Below are 23,454 nucleotides of genomic sequence, written 5' to 3'. Positions count from 1 at the left end.
TAACAAAAACATTTTTTGGAGATCAAAAAGTGGTGTTTTTGATTCCGGGGTGAAGTTGATCAATTACTGCGATAGGTTTCCTAAAATAAAGAAGTATGCTATTCACTAAATTTGTGGTCTCTGAATCTGAATCAAGACTTAAAAATCTTACAACTTGTTGATAAATCGCGTAATTTTTTAATTGAAAGTTGTTAATTATAGATTACACCACATTAAACGCCTAAAGGTAGGCAATTTTCTTTGAAGTTTGCATCCCTCTTGCAAAAAGATCATTTTCTCTCTAAAATAAGAATTTGTATCCTCAATACAAATTCGAAACTGGGTACACAAAAAATATCTGGAATGTATGAAACAGTTTATTAAAAATGTAGCTTTGTATAGCCATGGAAAAAGTCGATTGTTTGGAGAAGAACCCTTCACCAGTTCATGAAACATTTCCTAAAAAATCTGTTTTTCCATGAAATAATTTCCTTGAATGCCAAACCGAATTTATGAAAATCAAGAGTAGCTATCAGGTAATGCCACAACTCAGAAATTGTGATAATTGAAATCGTGGCATAGCTCTTATAACAGTCTACACATGTGGGTACGGGAATGATCAACTTCTCCCCGCTGATCAACTACACCCCGAATTACGGTACTCCTTTTACTCAACGCCTGCGATCACGAAAGGGATAAATCTTTCATAATACGATGTGTTTTTAATGAATAACGAATGGTGATTAAACTAACCGTTCTGCCATGGTTGAGGTATGGAAATTTCTAATGCTTGATTTGTTATATTATACATCGATGGATTCTACTCTAAGGACATCTACATTTCGGATACGTCTCTACAATAATAGAGGAGTGCATTTGTCCAAACATATACTTTTGTCGATTGTTACAAATGTGCATTTGTGGTCAATCAACACAAAAGCCCAAACACGCAATGGAAAAACTAAAAGTAGCAGAGACCATCATTTATTCAAAAATACATTTTTGGTACATTGACAGCAAACTGAAATCGTTAGAATAGCTGGTGAAAGTTCGGGAGAACATTGTTGATTTTGTCAGAATGTTGTTAGAAAATCAGGCTGCGAACCACATGGTAGATGTTTGTAGAATGTTCAAAATTAGATTTTGGTGGGAGTAACGTTAACTCATGCTATGCCAATTCCGAAGCAAATTCACGAATTGTAGTAGATGAGTTGCAGGACATTGAATTTCTCATGTTTCTGTGACGAACAGTGTTTATTCGATATTTCTATGGCATAGTTTTAAAATATTAGAAAAAAATGCGTAAGTCACGCCCAAGCAACCAAAATCTGAAATATGACCCGCAGTATTAGATTGGCTGAAGACCACTGACCTAGACAACGAATGCTATACCGGTGAGCCATCCTCAGTTCAGTTGATACCTATTTCTATGTAGGTTCTGCTAGATCCCATACATGCTTCCAATTTGGTCCGAAGATACAACGATACGGCAGCGCCAGGGCCGGGGGTGCTGCCGACAGAAGATGTTTGTACATAGCATTAACGCTATGTATGGCTGTGTCCTTTTTCCGGCTCGTTGCTCATTGTCGGTTGGCAGGATGAATGGCTCGAAGGATTGCGCGCTCGAAGCGAAGCGAAATACAGGAGGGTTGGAAAATCCTCCGGAGCGCAGGGTGAGCTGAGAGAGATGTTTCTACCTTTTTATGCTCGGTACCTTTTTTCAGTACTGCTGCTTCCTTTCAGGCACTGCTCCTGTGTGTATATGCTGTAGGCATGTGCTATGATTATGCGCAAATTTGGTACTGCTCATACACATACTTTGTGTATGTGTGCGAAGTGATTGACGAAACAAGCCTTAGGAGAAGGTTACGATCTGAGGGCCCTAGCAGTCACCGTTCAAAAGCTCAAAAAACATCGAACGGCGCACATCGTGCGCTCTCGTTTGCTCTCACGTGTTCCCATTTGGGTGAAAAAGGATTTGCAGTTTTGCCCTTCTTGCCTTCCCTTTGGATAACGACGACTGACCGAGATTTGCTTCTGGAGTACTATCAGCGGAATTGTTGTTTGCTCAGACCAGTTTCAGCTGTCGAACCGGTTGCATTCCCGAGTAGCCATTTGTCCGCGCTACGGAAACGGAACAGTGAACTTGTGCTTGAACGATGAAAATAGCAGCAGCAGCGTGTTGTAGTTGAGTGCTTATCACTTGTGTGTGGATTCGGCTGCAAAGGCTCTGAAGTGCTCTGACAAACATATCTCTACGAAGCATACGCATACTGGATAACTCGTAGGGAGTCTACAGATCAGTGGATAGAGAAGCAACACCGGCTTCGAAGTGTGAAAACCCGACCAGAGGCTCTTGAAGTCTTGTAATCAATTGAATTAATTTCCCCAAACCGCCCGCATTTGGCACCTTCCCGAAGAACTGATCTTGAAACGTAGACAAGTGGCGGTACTGTTGAGTGTGCACTTCTTCCCCGTACATGCGGCATATATGAATTAACTGCTGTGAGTGTGTGAACTAAATATCTACTAGAGCGGATGACTCCACCAGAAGAAGAAGGAAACTTTTAATTTAAGTGCTATTTTGTGCCGGGAGTTTCAATTAGTACCAACGGAGGAAGCTGGAGGTGGTCCTATCTTCGGGCGTCCGGGAAGGATTACTTCCAAAGTTGCTCGAGAGGCACTTGATCAACGCCAACGGCAGCGGGCCACCGGCAGTGCAACATGGTTTATTTCGTAAGTATTTTGTTTACCTTGGTTTAACACTATAATGTGTAGGGTTTGGTTGAAGAGTCAAGGTTTGAAAATAGCAGTCTATAAAATTCCCGTTTTTCTATGTAGAAGCCATCAATTATTCGAATGATTACATTTAATTAATCATCGAGCTGTTTAGTTAAACACCTATAAGTGAATTAAAACCCAAATTTAATTATATACCATTCAATTCGCGTATCTGTAAAGGATACAAAATTTAGTGGAATTAAATGGTAAAGTACTAAATTCGGATTTCATTTCCTTATCCAATTTCTTAATCTTTCCAAAGGACCGGAATATCATATAACTAATAAGATTCATTGATAACAAACCTTTGTTTCAAAGTTATAGAATATCTTTTACATGTCTATTCATCATGCTTATCGTGACAATCTCACTACAACTGATCTTTAGCATAGCATATAAGTATTCATTATCGAACATCTTATAGAATGCACCAAAGCTGTTTTCATATTCAATATGGTTTAAATTCAGATAGTTATAGAAAAAACATAACAATAGAAATATAAGATAGCTATTTCAATGTGCCGATTAATTTTTAGTGAATAATTTTTTGCGAACTCTTGAAATAGTTGTGCGAAAATTATTGATTTAAAATTCACAGATAGGTTGAATTTTGACAAAAAAAAAAAAAAAATACAACAGATAAAATGAGATATGGTAGAAAGACAACATATTTCTTTTTTATAATTCATTAGCACTTCCTCTGACGTCTTCAGCGAAATTGATTCTCATCACTCTTCCCAGTAACTGCATAGCAGCACCACTTCAAAACACCGTATCGTGAAACACAAATATGAATCGTGTTCGACAATTTTTAATTTTCCTCGGAAGGATACTGAAGTGAAAAGAAATTTGTGTGATTTATTGATCTTACAAATAACCTAAATTAGTTACATTGTTGACATTGTACATTTACAAATGTAATTTAGAGGAAAATTAGATTTTTGTTTTTCTATTAGTTATTTTCAAAACTCAATCCAACCAAACCTTCTGGAGTTTTGAAAATATTCGTTTAATCTGTCGGAACATTTGCGACATAATAAAATATTTTTTAGTATGTTCAGTATGATGGCCCAAAATGATCAAAGAACAAACATTTTATGTTACACCCTCCAAATTTGTTCATTTTGACCCTCAGAAGGTACTGTGAAAAAAAACTTCAAGGGGGACTAAACAACATTGAAGATTGTATGAAATAAATCGACCAAATTTGCAAGAAAAACGGTTCTGATTACATTTGTGGCTTGTAGTTTGATCATAAACACAGGTTTAAAAGAATTTGTTTTTTTTTATTCTTTAATACCCAAATTGTTATTTTCGATCTAAATATCATTTTTAGTTATCTAAAATCGTTCTAAACACGTTTTGGGCAATGATTTATTTTTATTTGCAAATCTATGAATTTTGGTTTTGATTTTTATAATTTTTATTTTTGAACATTCCTATCCTTTTTCATTTTTTCTTGTAGCCTCTTCTAGTTACTGATTTTTGGCAATAATAAAAATTCAAGTTTTTACAGTACTTTTGAAAATATAAATTTTTTAATATTTTTCTGGAAATATTTTAGTTTTCCGTGTAAGCAATGGAAAAACAGGTTTGAAATTATTTTAATACCCCCAAGCTGTTCTTCTGTGATAGGTTGATACAGTAAGGACCCGATTTTGTCAGCCCCTCGATGAATTTTAGGCTGACAAAATGGGGAACCTGACAAAATCGGGTCACTTCATTTTGTTCCTGTTTTTCAAATTTTGACGTGTTACATGGTTACATGGACTTTTAAGAGGGCGATGGACATGGGCGTAGCCAGTTTTTTTTATCAGGGGCTCCCCCCTCCCTTATATTGGTAATATCGATTTTTAACACTGAATAAAAGGCATTGCCATTGCTCCCTCTGGCTACGCCCATGCGTTCATGACATCAAACATCATCATCAATTTTAATGTAAACGTGGTAAAACATGACGATAACAATTTTTTGACAAATTTAAAATAGGCTGACAAAATCGGGTCAAAAAACTGACAAAATCGGGGGTAGACAAAATCGGGGGCAGACAAAATCGGGGGCTGACAAAATCGGGTCAGTACTGTAGTAGAAAATATATAAAAGGTACGATTTTTTATATTACACGTTAAATGAATCCTATGCATTTGTAGGTTATACAAGAATACAATTTTTCAAACAACTTTCAAAAATACAAAAAACATTCAAAAGTCATAAAAAACTTTTCTTATATGCGTGTTATGAGTCAAGGTTTTAGCCAAAAATAAAATTATTTTGATTTCCGAGCTACGAAAAAATACACAAAATTCAAAAGTGTACCCCGTCTAAAGGCGGGGTTGGGTATTAGAGGGTTAACTCACTTCTATCAATCCCAGCATTATTTTTCTTAAGACGCTTCACCTGTCAGGTTATCAAAATTCCAGCCAAATTTGAGCAATTTCCAAAATTCAGCCAAATTTGAGCAATACTCAATCAATGTTCAGCAATACTCAATCAATGTTCAGTATGTCTTCTATTTCTATTGATTTTTACCACTTTAATGATATTTTGGCATTTAATCGCATTTTGGTAATAGACTCTAGCTCATAGAACACTCAACTACAATTTTACATTGAATACTCTAAACGATAAAAAAATATTATCATTGAATGTTTTGACTATACATTAGTACTCCAATTTTTTCAATTTTTATAATAAAAAATGAATTATGAACTAAAAAACATTCTTTAAGATTAAACCATTAATCAATATCAAATCTGAGCAGAGCAGTGTTTGCTATCACTGAATACCCAGTAAACACACGATCGTATATGATAGGATATAAGAGTACAAGGGTGGAGGCGATATACATACAATTTGCATGCAGCCTTATGGGTTGTGCTACTTTTCCCCGAATGTCGGTTCCCCGAATATCGTTTCACCGAACGCCAGTTCCCCGAATGCCTGTTCCCCGAATATCCCGTTTCCCCGAATAACCCACTTCCCCGAACAGTTTTTGGCAATCATAATTGTCATAACTTTTTACATTTCAGGTAAGTGAACGTACTGGTCATCTGATATGCATCCTTCTTTATTTGATTGACGGTTCTTAGGAGTTTTACCGTCCTCAGCATTTTTGGCAACATGTGTACAGTCGAGAAAGACCAAATACCTCCTTCTTTCGATTGCCTATCGTTCTTTCTAGTTCACCATCTTGCTACTAAAAACAATTAGAGCTCCTATTCGAACAGTACCACTTTTCGGGGAACTGGGTCATTCGGGGAAATGGCATTCGGGGAAAAGGGTCATTCGGGGAACTGGCGTTCGGGGAACCGACATTCGGGGAAACGAAATTCGGGGAAAAGTAGCACAATCAGCCTTATGGCGTATGTACGTATATCGCCTTCACGTTTGTACTCTTATGCGCTATCGTATACGAGTTTGTGTTTACTGGGTACAGTTATAAATGGCTTTAGGACATTTGATCGAATGATATTTGGTCAAATGACGTTTGGTCGAATGACATTTGATCGAAAGTACATTTGGTTGAAGGGAAATTTGGTCGAATGGACGTTCGGCCGAATGACTAGAACATTTCGTCGAAAGATCATTTAACAATGGTTGATCAAAACATTGTTTGGTTCAACGGATCTAGGACATTTGGTCGAATGATGTTTGGTCGAATGACATTTGGTCGAAGGGACATTTCGTCGAATGGCTTTTTTATATTCATTAACGGTATATTTCGCCCTGTGCTAGATTATCTTGGGATCAAGGTTTTACTTCCCTTCCGGAGGAAGTTGTCACTATAACTTTTAAATCATAATAGTCACTCTGGGATGGAAATCGATCCCTGGTCCTCGACGTCGAATGACTTTAGAACACTTCAACGAAAAAATCTTTTGTCATGGTTGATCGTTTGGTTCAACGGATATAAAACTAAACTTCAATTTTTACACAATGGATAAACATTGCATCTTGAGTTTTTTTACATCAAAATTAATACCTACGCTTTACATAGTGGTCAGAATATGTTATGTTTCTATGTAAAATAAATTGTTCTTGTCAATTTGATTATTCTTTAGCTGTTTTATAATTTGAAGGAAGGACGTTTTAATTGTCCAACTTTTATGAACATTTAAAAGTAATTAAGTCAAATGCTACAAAATTACCTTTTCCACGTTTACCGTATTATTTGGCAATTTTGATTGTTGGAAACATAGTGTTCTGTTGAATTTAATATTCTTTCAAAATATCATCATTCTTTGGAAAATGCCTCGTAAATATTTTTTGTTGTTCAATCATTTTATATAAAGTATTATTGAATTTATAAATCTATCAAAATATCATCGTTCGTTATATATAACTGCAGATCATTATCCAATGCCAATCTTCAGTGTGAGCGCTAGAAGCCTTCATTAAGTATTGAGTACAATGTACGACCGTGGGTAAGAATTTGGAATGAGAGGACCAGTCTTGATAGGTTGGGCATAGAGCAACTTGCTCTCCTCAGATTGTCTGCATAAAATGCACTTTTATACAAGAAATTTATGGGTAAATTTTAATAGCCTTGGCTTTAAGGAAACGCTTTTGGAGAATTGCATAAAAATATCCACCTGTAGGATATGTTTTCCTACTCATGATGAATCAGTTTATAGTGACTTCAAGCTAAATTACATTCCTTGGGCAAATATGTGGCTTTGATGACGAGTTGAGGATAATCAATCAAACAAATGATGCATCATGTATCGTATAAAATGAGATAAAGTCGACTTTGGTGACAAAAGTTGATTTGCTTCCATTTAAGATCAGCTCGTGGCGATTTATCTGACTCAGCCTGAACCAGAAAAATGACATCAAATAACGTCAAAAACGCAAGGGGTCAATCGATAATGTGGAGAGTCTGGGTGATCAACTATAATTCCAAAACATCTCTCGTCGCATATTAAAGGCTTGCAGTCTGTTCAAGAAATATCAGTACACCAAAGAATTTTTTCTGCATTCTATCATATGTTTCCCCCCTTTTCAATGACCCAATCACTGAGTATTAACCCCAAAATGTTACACTGTACAATAATCTGAAAAATTCCTATCCGACTTAATTTTCGACTAAATTTCCTTTTGTCAAATTTCCATTCGACCATATGTACTTTCGGCTAAACGTCATTCGACCAAACGCCATTCTACTAAATATCATTCGACCAAATGTCACAGATTCCGTGAAACACCAGGTAAGTAATGCAGGTTTCTTGCACTCTTTCATGTTGTCCAAGCATATGTAACCCCCAGTAATAACACCTACTGCTTTCCTCTTTTTCTTTGATTCAATTACACAGTGATTAACATCAAAATGACACTGTAAAATAATCAGAAAAAATCCTATTTGACTAAATTTTTGACTAAAAATCCTTTCAACAAAATACCAAATGATTCTTAAACCAATTTTTTTTCAATCCAATGTCTATTCGACCAAATGTACTTTCGACTTAACTTCATTCGACTAAACGTTATTCGATTAAACGTCATTCGACCTAATGTTATTCGACCAAATGCCATTCGACCAAAAGTCATAGATTCGTCATAAATCGAAATCAAAATCCCCCAAAGAATTCTCCTAGAATGCTGTTGATAATAACTGGATTAACTTTCCATGGAAAATACCTCAAGGATAGTTCTTGTTTTTTAATAAAGTTTTCTAGTGATTTCTTTATGAAGTCTCTTAACCTTTCGGTTTCGCGCAAATTTTTGTAACGCGAGTAGTCACGCGTTGTATTTTGTACAACACCCTTGGTTTTTCATGTTCAACACGCGGCACAGTGGTTTAAAACCCCAAAAAACACGATCATCAGTTTATTCAGAATCAAAGAGTGAAAATATTACCCTATTATATTCGGCAAAGTTACTGCATATGCTAAGCAGCAGCTTTTGACATTTACAAATTATTGGTTAATTTACTCATAAGTGATATAAAATTTTTATTTTCTCTGTTTGTTATTAAATGCATTTTGTGCCTTCGAGAAAGTTGTTTGGATTGTTCAATGAGGAAAAGTTGTCCAAGACATTTTTACTCTATCTGTTAGAATAAAGGATTTATAGCGACTTTCATATGGAAACCACTTCAAAAATACAAATACTCACTTAACTTTTTTCGCAGCGATTTTCATGGCCTACAATGTTCTAGTATTTTGTATAAATTTTAGAAATACAAAACTTTGCTGAACATACCAAGACAATATCTTCATTTTTTCTACGAGTTATGAGCATTTTATTGTGGAAAATTCATCGTTTTTACACTAAAATATCTCGAAAAGTTGCAAAAAGTTGCAAACAAAATTACATGCATTAGAAAGGCCAACATTTATACTATGTTTTCCAGGTGGACTCATCCGTGACTTCGCGTGTCTTTGCCACTTTTCTGCCAGATGAAAACTTTAGAAAAAATGAAGATATTGTCTTGGTGTGTTCAGCAAAGTTTTGTATTTTGAAAATATATACACAGTCCTTGAACATTGTAAGCCATGAAAATCGCTGCGAAAAAAGTTGAGTGAGTATTTGTACTTTTGAAGTGGTTTTCATATGAAAGTCGCTATAAATCCTTTATTTCAAGAGATAGAGTTAAAATGTCTTCGACAACTTTTCTTCATTGAACAATTCCAACAACTTTCTCGAAGGCACAAAATGCATTTAATGACAAACAGAGAAAATAAAAAATTTATATCACTTATGAGTAAATTAACCAAAAATTTGTCAAAAGTTGCTACTTAACATATGTAGTAACTTTGCCGAATATAGTTTGGCAATATCTTGACTCTTTGACACAGAAAAAGCTGATGGTCGTGTTTTCTTAGTTTTAAACCACTGTGCGCGGTCTAGATTAAAAAGAGCGAAACCAGTGCTGGGAATGGTAATAGTAGTAGGCTTGAATTTCGCGAAAATCACGTGGCTTTCCCAGTACAGTAGTTCAAAAACGTGAATCTCATCAAGTGGCCTATGTTGGGTGCATAAATTATCTAAATCGTTAGTGTCATTGAAGGCGCTAAATGCGGGTGCAGCGGGAAATAGGCCTCTGCACTGTTTTGATTTTGTATGGGCTTTTGACGTTTACTGGCCTTGTTGTTTACAAACTTCATGAAAGAGTGAAAGAGAGGCAATGATTTTTGTGCAGAGCCCTATAGAACATTTTTCTACAGTAACTTTGGGTTGGCCCTAGCACCGGGTGTATTGCAATTTTCAAGACTCTTTGCCTACAGCAGCGATAGGCGTGAGTTTCACTGGCTTCGCTTGCGATTGGCTTTGTTTGGCTACTGTAGAATGAATTTCAGATTTTTTCCCAACCCTGAGCGAAACTATCTTCGACAAAGATGTTTAGGAGATATATGATTGACATGTGGTGGTCATTCAGTTACGGAATGACTGCGCTAGTGTAAATGAAACTCTTTTGTTTTGAACATATCTCAGGAGCCTGATTACTTAGAAAGATGGCGTCTTGGACAAAGTTATGCAATAGCTCTAACGCTCTCATTATTTCAGCCAGAAAATTCGAGTGAACATGAAACTTTTGTTTTGCGGATATCTCAGGATCCTGACCATTTAGAAAGATGGCGACATCGGCATAGTTGTTCAGTAATTCAAGACTATCAATGCTCGAGCTAGTTGTTTCAATAATTTACCACCAGGCGGCACCAGTGAGCATGAAACTATTGTTTTGCTGATATCTCAGAAGACTGACCACTTAGAAAGATAGCATATTCGTCAAAGTTGGTCATTAGCCCAAGGACTATCATTACTTAAGTCAACATTTTCGAAATTTTGCTACCAGGTGGCGCTAGTGAGCATGGAACTTTTGTTTTGCAGATATATCAGAATCCTGACCACTTATTGAAATGGCGTCTTTGGCCAAGTTGTTGAATAAGCTAAGAGCTATTCTTGATCGAGTTAATTGATTCAAAATTTCACCCATAGGTAACACCAGGAGCATGGAACATTTATTTTGCAAACATCTCAGGAGCCTGACCACCTAGAAAGATTATGTCTTCGGCAGAGATGTTCAGTAGCTCAAAGGCTATCATTATTTGAGCCTTTCAATTCGAGATTGACTAAAACATTTATATCCCGAGAACTACTGAACAACTTTGCCGAAGACGTCATCTTTCTAAGTGGTCAGGATCCTGAGATATCTGCCAAACAAAGTTAAAAATTTAGGGCCCACTACCGTCAAATTCCGAATTAAATAAGGTACCATCAGATTACCTTCAGTACAACTTTACTGGAGGTACTTTAATAGACAGAAATCAATTTTATGAGGTCGATACCATCTCTAATTGGCATACAGTGTTATCAAAAGTTGTAAAGTACTATTAAAACGTTCAACTAGTGGTATTTATTTAAATTATCGTTTTTCCAAATTCTCGTTAGACTTTTTTGAAGATAAAAAATAGCCAAAAAACACAAATTTGAATTGAGGCACCTCCTAATCTTCTCCAAATTGGATAAAAATTTGTCTGGTAGTTTGTTTTAATATTGCTATTAGGACTAAGAAGTGACTGGTTGAATCCCAGACATTTCGATTTTTGTGAAATGGTCGAATACTCAACAAAGTACAGAAGATTTGAACATGTTTGAATCTTAATGAAACTTTCATCAGGTGCTTTTCACTCCGATACCTGTCCAAGAAATATTTGAAGGTTACCAGAATATGATTCATTTTTGAGTCACACGGTGCGGAAATTTGTACGGTTACTTTTCATTATGGCACAATTTGACTTGGTGTCTTTCCTAGAAAAATGTGTTTGTAGTGTGTAGTTTGTTCGGCTCATTGGAATATATGTTGAAAACTGGTATCAACTCAATTTTGACGAAAATGCAGCATTTTCGCATTTTCGTCAAAATTGAGTTGTGCTTAGTTTTCAAAATAGGGAAAAACAGCTAGTCAATTTGTCCCATAATGAAAAGTAACCGCATATCAGTTCCACTATAGTTTTCCGCACCGTGTAACACCGTGTTTTGATCATCTTTATATTTTTCTTGGAAAAATATCTTAGTAAAAACCAAATTTTGAACGTTACATTAAGATTTGAATATGTTCCAATTATTTGAATATTATAGGTCTGCAAAGTTTTATAATTGTCCACAAATCATGCTACCTAAATGTTAAAATTCTCACCTGCAAAAATCCTTCAAATGAATGTTAGTTGCTAGATCCACAAATTAATGTTTGTTGGACCTCAAATTCATCGTGACACAATGAACAATACTATCCGCAATTCATTGTATGAAAAGAAATAGGCGTGTGCCTTACGTCAATTGTTTTCGACTTTATTTTATTATGCCAACAATTAATTTGATCGAATTTACATCCGCAAAATTAATCATGTGATACGTGACATTCCACCAAACATGACCCTTTCCCACTGAAAAAAGAAAACAATGGTATTTTCAAACCCTTGCGATCCCCAGGACCCATATTCAAATGTTCATCGAACAACATTCACCCTCTTGTTAAACCTGAGGCAACCGATTCCCAATGCTCTTCAATCATTAAGGTGGCATCCAGCGGCGCCTGATTTTCCATTCAAACCCACACAAATGACCTGCCCCTCTTTTTCACCCCACATTTCAAGAACGAAAAAATCTCACATATTCCCGTTTTTCTTGTTTGCCTCATCCAACAGAGTCCACGTGGTATACAGCCGCCGTGTAGCCCACCAGGATTGCCGATCACATCAAAAAGCCCAACGATGGAGTCAGCGAACAGTAATACCAGCATCGATACGGTCGAGCCTGTCGACCAGAAACCTATCAAGATCCAGCGGACCAGTGGTGGAACGTTGAAGTTCTCCATAGCCAATATTATGGGACGGGATGAGGAAGACAAGGAGGAGGAACCGGAAGTTCGACGAAAGGAGAGACCAGCTCCACCGGAAAGTCCTCCGTCGGCAGGATCCAGTCCCAGTTATGAGCAGATGAGCGTGAATGAGTCGGCGTTCAAAAAATACGTACCTAGTTCCATGCATCAATTCGTGGTCAACCGCCATCAAGATTTACTAAGTCAATATCCTTTGCTTTACTATCCGGGTCAATTAATGTGTGCCGCCGCCGCTGCACAATACGCAGCACTAACTCAGCATCCGGTGGCATTATTAAATGGCTCTTCATTATCAGGAGCAGCAGGTGCTAGCACTGGAAGTGGACCGTCAGCACTGCATTCCTATGCTCCGACGGCAAATGCTTTGAGGAGTTTAGAAGCTACTTCAATGTCTCCACCACAGCACACCCTGAGCCATCACAAGAAAGTCAATCTAAACTCATCAACGTCTTCGTCGGCATCGTCCAGTGATTTGAACAGTTCAACCAATTCTACGAACTCGACCAATGCTTCAGCAGCAGCTCTGGCGAAACAGAAGACCTTCGCATGTCCTGAGTGTGGCAAAGTGTTCAATGCCCATTACAATCTCACCCGCCATATGCCAGTCCACACCGGTGCTCGTCCTTTTATCTGTAAAATATGCGGCAAAGGCTTCCGTCAAGCATCCACTCTATGTCGGCACAAGATCATCCACACGGCGGAGAAACCACATAAATGTCAAACCTGCGGCAAGGCGTTCAACCGCTCTTCGACCTTAAACACCCATACTCGCATTCACGCCGGTTACAAACCTTACGTTTGCGAGTACTGTGGAAAGGGCTTCCATCAGAAGGGAAACTACAAAAACCACAAGCTGACGCACAGCGGAGATAAGGCCTACAAATGCACCATCTGCAACAAAGCATTTCATCAGATTTACAATCTTACCTTTCACATGCACACCCACAACGATAAGAAGCCCTTCACGTGCAAAATCTGCGCCAAAGGATTCTGCCGTAACTTCGACCTTAAGAAGCACATGCGAAAGCTGCATGACGTCAGTGTCAGTGCCAGCCTCAAACGGCAGCATCACCATCACCTCAACCACCATCATCACCAACAGCAGCAGCAACAACAGCAACAATCTGCACAGCAATTATCAAACCACTCCCCGCACAATTCGTCAGCTGCCTGGCCAGGAGGACCTTCGTCTGCAGCGACCGCCTCTCTGGCAGCCCTATCTGGGTCACCCCTCTCTACGCTTTCCAACCTGCACCACTCGACTGTAGCTGCGGCAGCTTTGCGCTCCGGAGACTACAGCAGCCCATTTCTTATGCCAACGGCACGCGGAACCCGGCTGGATGCACCGTTCATCGGAAAGGTTTTCTGACAGAAGTACTACCAGCATAACTTCGGAGGCAGCCAGCTTCACCCGCCGCCTTCCGGGTTGATTGGACAGTCTTCGCCGCCGCTGCAGTCGACGCAACAATCGCACCAATTGACCGCCAGTTTGACCAAAAGCATTCTGATCAACTAATCGGGGACCATCCTTGTGTTTTCTCTCGGTTTTCCTTCACCGGAAAATATCCCAGTTCGAAGAGATTCACCATTTGGAAAGAAAAACCAGTGCAATATGTGTAGTTATGAGAATATAAGAGGCTATGAGAGGCTAAAAGATAAAGTGCTGAGAAGAAACAAAATACAATTTTCAGAAGTTGAGCCAGTGATTTGAGAGAGTGATCAACGTTAATGTAAGAAAAATAAAAACCTAAGATTGTAAATATTCCAGACAAACTTGCGGACAGTGATCGTTTTAAAAACTAGTTCCATCTTCTAGATGTGTATTTTATTAGGGTAATCGATCGGAAAAAAGGAGTAAAACAATGTGAGCGCACTCATTTACACTTTACGCAGCAAACAAATCAATTGTATCCCAGATATAGGACGCGCTAACTTGGCTAGGTTTAAGGCTAGAGGAAATCGATGAAAAACGAATTTATTTGTACAATTTAAAGCGGAATCTAGAGATATGTGTAGTAGAATGTTTCCATCCTTATAAGAAATACATTACAATCGAAATTAAAATTCTAATGGTTCAACATTGCTTTCGATGACAACGCCTCTTTCATACAAGTTCTTCTTCTTCTTTCTGGCGTTACGTCCCAACTGGGACAAAGTTATTAACTGAGAGCTTTCATTGCCAATTGACCATTTTTGCATGTGTATATCGTGTGGTAGGTACGAAGATACTCTATGCCCTGGGAAGTCGAGAAAATTTCCAACCCGAAAAGATCCTCGATCGGTGGGACTCGAACCCACGACCCTCAGCTTGGCCTTGCTGAATAGCTGCGCGTTTACCGCTACGGCTATCTGGGCCCCATACAAGTCATACAAGTCAAGACCAGAAAGTTTAGGTTTGGACTTCACAGTAGTTATAAAATAACTAATCCCAAACAGCACTTGAAACATCTTTCAAAATTATGTTTCTCACAACTTTTCTTGTTGTTCAGTTGTATTTTAATGCCAAAAAGTCTTACACTCGTTTGACTGAAATTGCAATTTACCACGTATTTAACATCGAAAATGAACACCGGGCACCTCTGCACAGAAGTCCAGCTTTTCAAAAAGATGGCCAAAATCCAATTATGAAACTTGCTTCGGCAATGAAAAACAAAATCAAACATTCATCTTAAATATCAGATCGTTAAGAACACGTACGAGAATTTTTAATTTTAGGGGAAAGCAATAGCAATATCAATAAGCAATATCGGCAGATAGAGATATGTTTGCCAAATTAAGTGTAATTGTGATTACATTGTGCTAAAAGATACAATAGTACAATAGTCTTGCTTTTTCTCACATCGACTGTATTCAATTCCGGCAGATAGAGATATGGTGAGGGATAAGTGTGGTATATTGGACTAGTAAGACTGTGAGGCTTGGAGATGCTACAAAGGTCATTAGCCAAATACTTCAGTTTACCGTAGCGTAGCCGGTAATGCATCCGTGTACAGAATGGAAATTTCAGCACAATGTTACCACAATTACATTTAATTTGGCAAACATATCTCTATCTGCGATATTGAATAATTTTCTTCTAAAAGCAAAAATAGCTGACTGCAAAAGCCGTTATAAAAAAAAAAAATTCAAAGCAATAGTATTTTATGAAACAAGTTGCATAATGATGATTTTTACAGCACGAGTCGTGCATTTATCCAATGAGGCTGTATAAATCTGATCTATTCGTTCATAGCATAGAACCAGATAGGGTAAGTGTACCAGTTTTGGCCACCCTAAGGAAAAATATTGTTTATTTATAAATCAAAAGACCTTTGATTACTGTCTGGACATTAAACGAAAGCTTTCAATCCATGCTCAGCAGGGAAAATATAAAAACTAATCAGAAACTTTGATTTGTATTAAAAATGGTGGTGGCGAATACTGGACCACTTGCACCAGTATTCGCCACGATTTTAATTTCGGTTCCTGAATTCGCCACTTACGTTGATTTCTTATGGAGGGTGGCGAATTCAGGAACAGGTGGCGAAAAATAGGTGCAAAGGAGCTAAAAGTTTAAGGAAAATATTTTTTTTTCTATTATTTTCTGAGAAAATTTTGCGGTTTCCAAGAATGTTTCCGTATCATCTCAAAGCAATTTAGCAAACACTAAACAATTGGCAACCATATATGAAGTAAAACGGTATAAAATCTGGGGTGGCGAATAACTGGTACATGGCGAATACCGGTACACCTTCCCTACGAATTAAAAAACCCTTTCCCTACGATTCCATTCTTCCATCATTATAGCACGCCTTCCCTTACGCCTGTTACATAGGCAGTAAGCCTCTCTCCATAAGTTTACCACCCCTACACCTTCCCGCATGAACTGGCGTATCCGGTCTACTGTGGGAGCTATGTTAAGGTGGTTCAAAATATCATTTTTGCTCCACACCGCTCATTCGATTCTAGATCAAATTCTGAGTATTCTCCCAAAATTTCAGCTCATTTGAATGAAAACTGAGATTGCACAAACCTTTCAAAGTTTGTATGGGAATTACTATGGCAAATGCAAGCAATTTATTTAATTGGTCATAGTTTTAGCCCATGTGTTCTTAAGAATAAGAGCTGTACTGATACTGTTAGATACAATCGTCAGCTACAACTTTGCCGAAGACCGATTTCAAATCGGACGTCTCAGTGATTAGTCATTGAATTATAACCAATCGGAAATTCTTCCACCGTGCTCAGTTATCTTCTGAATAGGCAACATTGCTGCATCTAGTGCGAAAAATAGCACACACAAATCATGACTAGTTTGTTTTACTGCATATGCCTGCAGAGCAGCCCAAGTGTACCGTTTTGATTCATATTACGGACACTTAAGGCCTCTGGGAAGTAGAACTCATCAAAAAGCATGTAAAATAAATCATTCTATATGATTCCTCCGCGTTATCGAACAGTCAAAACACTTAACATTCGAATGGTGAGAGAAGATTTTGAATACGCAGAATGAATAATTTTAAATTAAAGAAAATGTGTGGACTTTTCATGATTCTTATTCCGGACGCTCTCTTGCTTTTGCCTCATATTCCGGACACTTGGATTCGAATTCCGAACAGGTCAAACAAATCATTAATAGGAAAGTCAAATCATCAATTGAAATACTCAAACCACTGGAGAGACGCCTAAGGTTGCTGGCCATTATAAATATTCATAGATATCTATAGAAAATGCTTATGAAAACGAGCCTTGAAAGTGAGAACAGAGCAGAGTGTCCGGAATTTGTAGCTGTCCGTAATATGAATCAAAACGGTAAAAAAATAGTAAAAGATTTCCAACTTAACACAAAAATAACTAATTGCTGAGGCGTCCGATTTGAAAACGGTCTGTGGCAAAGTTGTAGCTGACAAAAATATCTAACAGCATCAGCTTAGCTCTAATCCTCAAGAGCTCATGGGGAAATACAATGACTGATTAAATGAAATGCTTGAGTTTTCCTTAGTTATTCCCATACAAACTTGTAAAGGCTTGTGCTGTCTCAGTTTTCACCCAATTGAGCTCAAATTTTGGGAGGACACTCAGAATTTGATCTTGAATCGAATGAGTGGTGTAAAGCAAAATCGATTTCTGAGCCACCTTAGTATTTTTTGAATCACATTTGACAGATACGCATATTTCGACCTCAACTGTAAGGCCGTCTTCAGTTCCGTGTACTATATATCAGTTTTGTTGTAGGATATATCTCAGAAAGTCTAACCCCAGAGTGACATTCCCCAGAATGTCGTTCTCCAGAATAGAATATTCCCCAAAATCGTTTTAATTAATTTACAAGGTACGAAAAACTGAAAAAAAGTATATTGTATGTCTTTGAAGAACAAGAAGAATTTATTGTGGAAGACTTATATGGCATTTATGGAACAAGACAAATCATTTAAGGGGCCGTCCATAGACCACATGATCATCTATCAAGTGAGGCAAAGAGGTCTAGCCAAAGACCACAGCTCATACAAATTTTAAGATGTTTGTATGGACAAAAAACAACTAGGGGAAAAGAGTGGGTGCCTTGAGAATCAAAAAAAAAAACAAAAAAATACCACATCGACAGTCCTTAATGTACTCTGCCGCACTAATCAAAATCTTAGGCAGAAAATGCTATTTTTACATCATATGTTATACCATGTTTTATTATTAACTTTGGCCCAAGCTGTTGGAAAAATTAAGTATACAGTCGACTCTCCACAATTCGATTTTCTATAACTCGATGGATTTTTCGGTCTCTTCATATTCCCATGCATCATGCTCTTCATAAGTCGATATTTCTATAACTCGATGTCTCCACTAGTCGATGTCACGTGTGAAGTAAATCTCCCTCCATAACTCGATATCTGTCTAAAAACCTTTTTTATACAGGGAAACATGAAACACTTCTGCTTTGGAAGTTAGTAAAGACTTGCAAGCTGTTTTGAAAGTTAAAAAACATAAAAATAAAAATATTAATTTTTACTAATATAAAAGTGATTTCTCGAGCATTTTGAAAAGTGTTATTATATGTAATGTTTCAAAATGCTATCGACAAAATAATATTGCTTTCTTACAAAAATGATCATGAAAATAATGGAAATACAGAAATTTGATCTATTGATTTTAGTATTTTTTATGTCAATGTTCTATAACTCGATAATTCTATAAGTCGATGGTCCCTTGAATATCGAGTTATGGAGAGTCGACTGTATTGTGGTTTTCATAGATTATTATGCCTTCTTTCAAAAGTGATTTGTACTAGTGTTATATATTTAATATTCTCAAAACAAATTGATGTACCGTTTTGTCTCAAACTCCGAACAGACTCATATTCCGAACACTCAGTTCTTGAATGGCTATTTGGTTGAAATGTTTCGCTGAAATATGTCATCAAATCACCAGTAAATTGCTGTCAATTGCAATTCAATTCTAAGTCATCCAATCTATTTAAAACTCGGAAGTAGTGATGGTTCTCTAGTTTAAAAATATGTTAATTAAAATAACACTCCTAAAACATGCAAAGATTGATTTCAAATTTTCCTCTGGCGCCGTCTACAAACTACGTAACACTGAAAAAGAGAAGGTGTTGGTTACGGCTCATTAAAAATTGAAAATTTTCGTACAAAAGGCATTACGGAGGGAGCACAATTTGCAATTTGAGGGTAACGTCATAAATGTATTGAAAAGTAATCTTTTATTCATTCACAACTCTTAGAAGATGAAAAAGTTTCAATAAGTTGATTTGACCATCGTAAAAAAAATGATTTATCAGATTTTTAAACCCGTTTGTTGCTATAAATTCATAATATTTTGCACTTTTTGGCTATTGTTCTAGTTTGATGTATCTCAAAAGACAAAACCACTTGGAAGCCCATACATAGATGACCTGATTTTGTCAGCCTCAAAGTTCAAAGTCCTTCGACTTCAAAACTTTTTTCAGCTCGCCTTCAAAATGTAAGCAATTTATCAATGTTTTGGAGAAAATTCGATAATAAAACGGTAACAACAAAAAGTTTTCCGCTAAAAGGGGCTGACAAAATTGGGTCAGTACATTATTGAGATGGGAAGCTATGCGTCTGTCTAGAGATGAATCTTAATTTGACGTTTTACCCGAACTAAAGAAAAAAAAACAGAAAAACAAATCATGGTTGCTCTTGATTCTTGTTAGTTGAAGCGCTATGGGCCAATGCACAAATTCACTAATTTGACGTTTGAGCGGTGCCAATTTCACTCGTTGCTATGGTCACGTAAATACCACGGCACCGCTCAAACGTCAAACGTCAAACGTATTTGTAATGCAAAAGCTGACGGTAAGGGCTAAGGAAGGGATAAAAGGGGTGCCATAAAATAAAAGCTACAAAAGTTCTTCTAAGCCAGCCAGTTTTAGCTGCAAAATTGGAATTTCTTGGAATGACAATTAAATATTAGGGATCCAGCAAAAATCAAGCCAAACACATTTTCAATTTTTTTTCGGTCCTCGAGCGTCGCGACTAATATCTGATCAGTGCGTTGTATTCAAATGAATCGTAAGAATGCAGCGCCACGCTAATATCCGACGAGTTTGGGTACGTCACGAGTGAGATGTGCTCTTTCCGGTTTGGTGCCGGTGCGACAATATTGAAGTTTAAGAAATCCAATATTCTCCGACAGAATATTTTGGAACCTTCAGGGAGTGAAAGTTAAATACAAACTTAAGAATATTTCAGAACTTGTGGTTAATCCATTCAAACACATTAAAGGAGGCTTATAACGCAACAGAAAATCATTCCTTTATTTTTAATATTTCAGAACTTGTGGTTAATCCATTCAAACACATTAATGGAGGCTTATAGCGCAACAGAAAATCGTTCCTTTGTTCGAAATAAAAGTTTTAAAATTACCATAACTGTTACGCTTAGCTTTCAAAGCCTTATGTAATCATAGGGTAGGTGTACCAGTTATGGACATAATGGTTCCCTATTTCGCTATACGTGATAATTTGAGTATTTTAATTTTTTTTTATTGTTCTGTGTATTTTAGTGATTCGATATTAGATATATCTTGATGTTAAAACATTAAAAATATTTCTAATCGTGAAAGTTTTCAAGAAAACACATATGGCAAAATAAGGAACCACTATATCCATAACTGGTACACTTTCCCTACTAGGATAAAAAAAAACAAATTAAAATAGCAAAAATCAAACATTTTAACGGCTTTCAAAAGGGCCTATTTTTAAATTTCGTCCAACGATTTTTTTTTTTGAAATCGCTTCAGAGATTCAGAAAAACTATATATAAACAAACTGACGTTAAGAGTTTTGATAGCTATTTTTGGATTATGTGTCTGATCATAATTTGAGACAAAATACAGTGGGGATTATTATTTTAAAAGTAAATGAAAATCAGAATTTAGTACTAAACCATTTAATTCCACTAGAGTTTGTATCCTTTGACAGATACGTGTATTTCGACCTCAACTATAAGGCCGTCTTCAGTGTCGTGTACTAGACTCAACTAGTCGAGTCATGTCACTATATTAAAGTACCTACTGAATTAGGTTTTTCATTTACTTATAGGTATTCCACTAAGCAGCTCGAAGATTTATTATTGTTTTACTTTTTTTTTGTGAAAATCTCGATTAAAATTAGTCGGGATTCTAAATCAAGTGTGTAGATATTTGAACTAACTCACTGTAATCGACAGAAAATTTAACAGATGAATTTATTGAATATTTCACCTCATCGAAATTTTCAAATACACTCCCAGCAATCCGAGCTGCAGCAAATCATGCGGTTTGACATAAGTTAACTGAATGATGAATCTATTGGAAGAGTGGAATCCGGATCGAAATCGATGATGGGCAGATAATCTGGTTTAGTTTTGTTTTCTCTACGCTTACGAGTTGAAGCCGATGCTACCGACCGAGGCTCAACTTACCTTGCCATCCGTCGAGGGCAGTGTTGTAACGTTTGTTCTTTATTCGAAGAACAATTTCCCAGTGACCGGGTCTTGCTCCCATGTCCGAAGCCAACAATAGCCGGCAAGCTCCGAAAAGCAAACATTTGTCGAATTTTTGTTAGCCGCTGAGACGAAACATGTGTTTTTATGAATCGTTCTCATGCTGATGATGGTATGGATCCTCGACCTGTGTTCGGGGGAGGATAAGAGAAGCATTCTTTGAACTTTGCAGGATGTATGTACGTTTCCCAATTGTAGGAGCGTCCTAATTTAAGTACGGTGTAATCCGGTAATCCGATAGCAAATCGGCTTGGCAATCGAGTGAAATATGGTGAAACAGAGATAGAGAGATGGAGAAAGATACGTAGAAGCATGGGTCGTGATCCCTTGCAAAACAAGATGTTTACACATTTCTCTTGAATGCGGTGCCGATTGTTATTGTTTCAGATGGTTTTATGTGGGTGCATAAAAGGTAAGATCATTACCAGCTATTAGGAGCTCAAATTAGCCTAAATATTTGCTCAACACGTACAGCAGTTTATTGTCTCGGTGTATGTCGCGTGTAATGGAAGGAAAACGATTCGCTTCGGTTTCGGTAAAAGTAGATGATCCGGAAAAAGTGAAAAACGAATGATAATACGGGGCCTGAACTGCTTCTTGGAAGACTTCATTCTTTTCATTTCTTAGAGGATGGCCTTACAATATACCAATCACTTGTTTTTTTTTTTCTATATTTAAATAACAAAATTGGATTGAGTATTATTTTTAGTAATTAAATGTTGTCTTGTTTGATATATTTGCAAATATTTTCAGTTGGCATATTTTCCTGACAAATGGAAAAATGTCAAGATTGTAACCGAACAGAAGCAAAAATCTTAGCCATCAGCTTACTTTCCTTGATCAGTAAACTTTCTGAAAACGTTATGATGGTTCAAATTAGACATTCGACCCTTCGTGTAACGAATTTGATTTACTCCATCCATGAGCGATATTCTATTGGTTTCTTTCTTCTAGACATAGAAAAAGGCGTCGTCCACAAATTTTTAACAATGTATGTTGGAAAATCAAAGTTTTTGTATTTTACAACCAAACCTTGACGCCAAACACTTTTTCTATGTCTAGAAGAGTAAAACCAGTAGAATAGCCTTAAGATTTGTTGGAACGAATCAATTTTGTTACATATAAAAGTTGATGAGTGATCGAATGCTCATGTCGAATTCCGAACAGTTCATTGGCAAAAATTAAATTTGCGTTGATGTGGACCATTTTCAAAATTTCGAAAATCATACGAGCCATCGCTGAGAATTCTTTCACGTATTTGATCTCCGTATCCTCAAGTTTTGTATGAATGGAAGAAACTTTTCCTTGGAGTTTTCAAATTTCCCTTAGAGCAATGAAACCAATACATTTTTTTCTGTTAACTGAAACTGAATGAGAATCGTGTCAAATCTCATCGAAAAAGTTACTACTCTAAGCATATCAAATTCGACTAATCGTGAATAATAAGAATATAATAATATTTGAATAAGACATATTTGAATATTTGAAAACAAATATTTCGAGCATCTCTAACGAGGCTTATATGGGTAAATCGCTGATTTTAACAGCTAAACGTTTAGTGCTTTGACTATGTATACTAGAGGTTTGGTATGAGCATGAGCATGATTGACCGCTCGCAGATGCTACTCCGTTATTGCAAGAACAGCTGTACTTACCAGTGTTGGTAGACTCATACTAAAGTCTCAATCAATATGCTCTCCCCTGAGAGCAAACTCATTAGAGATCTGCTTCGTAAATCTCACGCTTGAGATTTTGATGCAAAATCAACTCAATCAACTGAAACCATAAAAAATGATTCAGTCGTTAAATCCGTCAAGAACTCTTGAAACTCTAATGTTGTTGTTTACGTTAGAA

General features: G+C 36.9%; 1 protein-coding gene across 1 annotated transcript; it reads left to right on the top strand.

The window, feature by feature from the left end:
• Positions 1-1,893: 1,893 nt before the first annotated feature.
• LOC5568947 (fez family zinc finger protein 2) lies at positions 1,894-14,665 on the top strand. Its single transcript, XM_001658199.2, has 2 exons — positions 1,894-2,715; positions 12,408-14,665. The coding sequence occupies exons 1-2, from the start codon at positions 2,704-2,706 to the stop codon at positions 13,968-13,970; spliced, it is 1,575 nt and encodes a 524-aa protein (XP_001658249.2). The 5' UTR covers positions 1,894-2,703; the 3' UTR covers positions 13,971-14,665.
• The last annotated feature ends 8,789 nt before the right edge of the window (positions 14,666-23,454 follow it).

This window comes from Aedes aegypti, chromosome 2, assembly GCF_002204515.2.
Source record: "Aedes aegypti strain LVP_AGWG chromosome 2, AaegL5.0 Primary Assembly, whole genome shotgun sequence".
Taxonomy (NCBI): Eukaryota; Metazoa; Arthropoda; class Insecta; order Diptera; family Culicidae; genus Aedes; species Aedes aegypti.
Note: the sequence above shows the minus strand (reverse complement) of the source record. Positions and strands in the feature narration are given on the sequence as shown.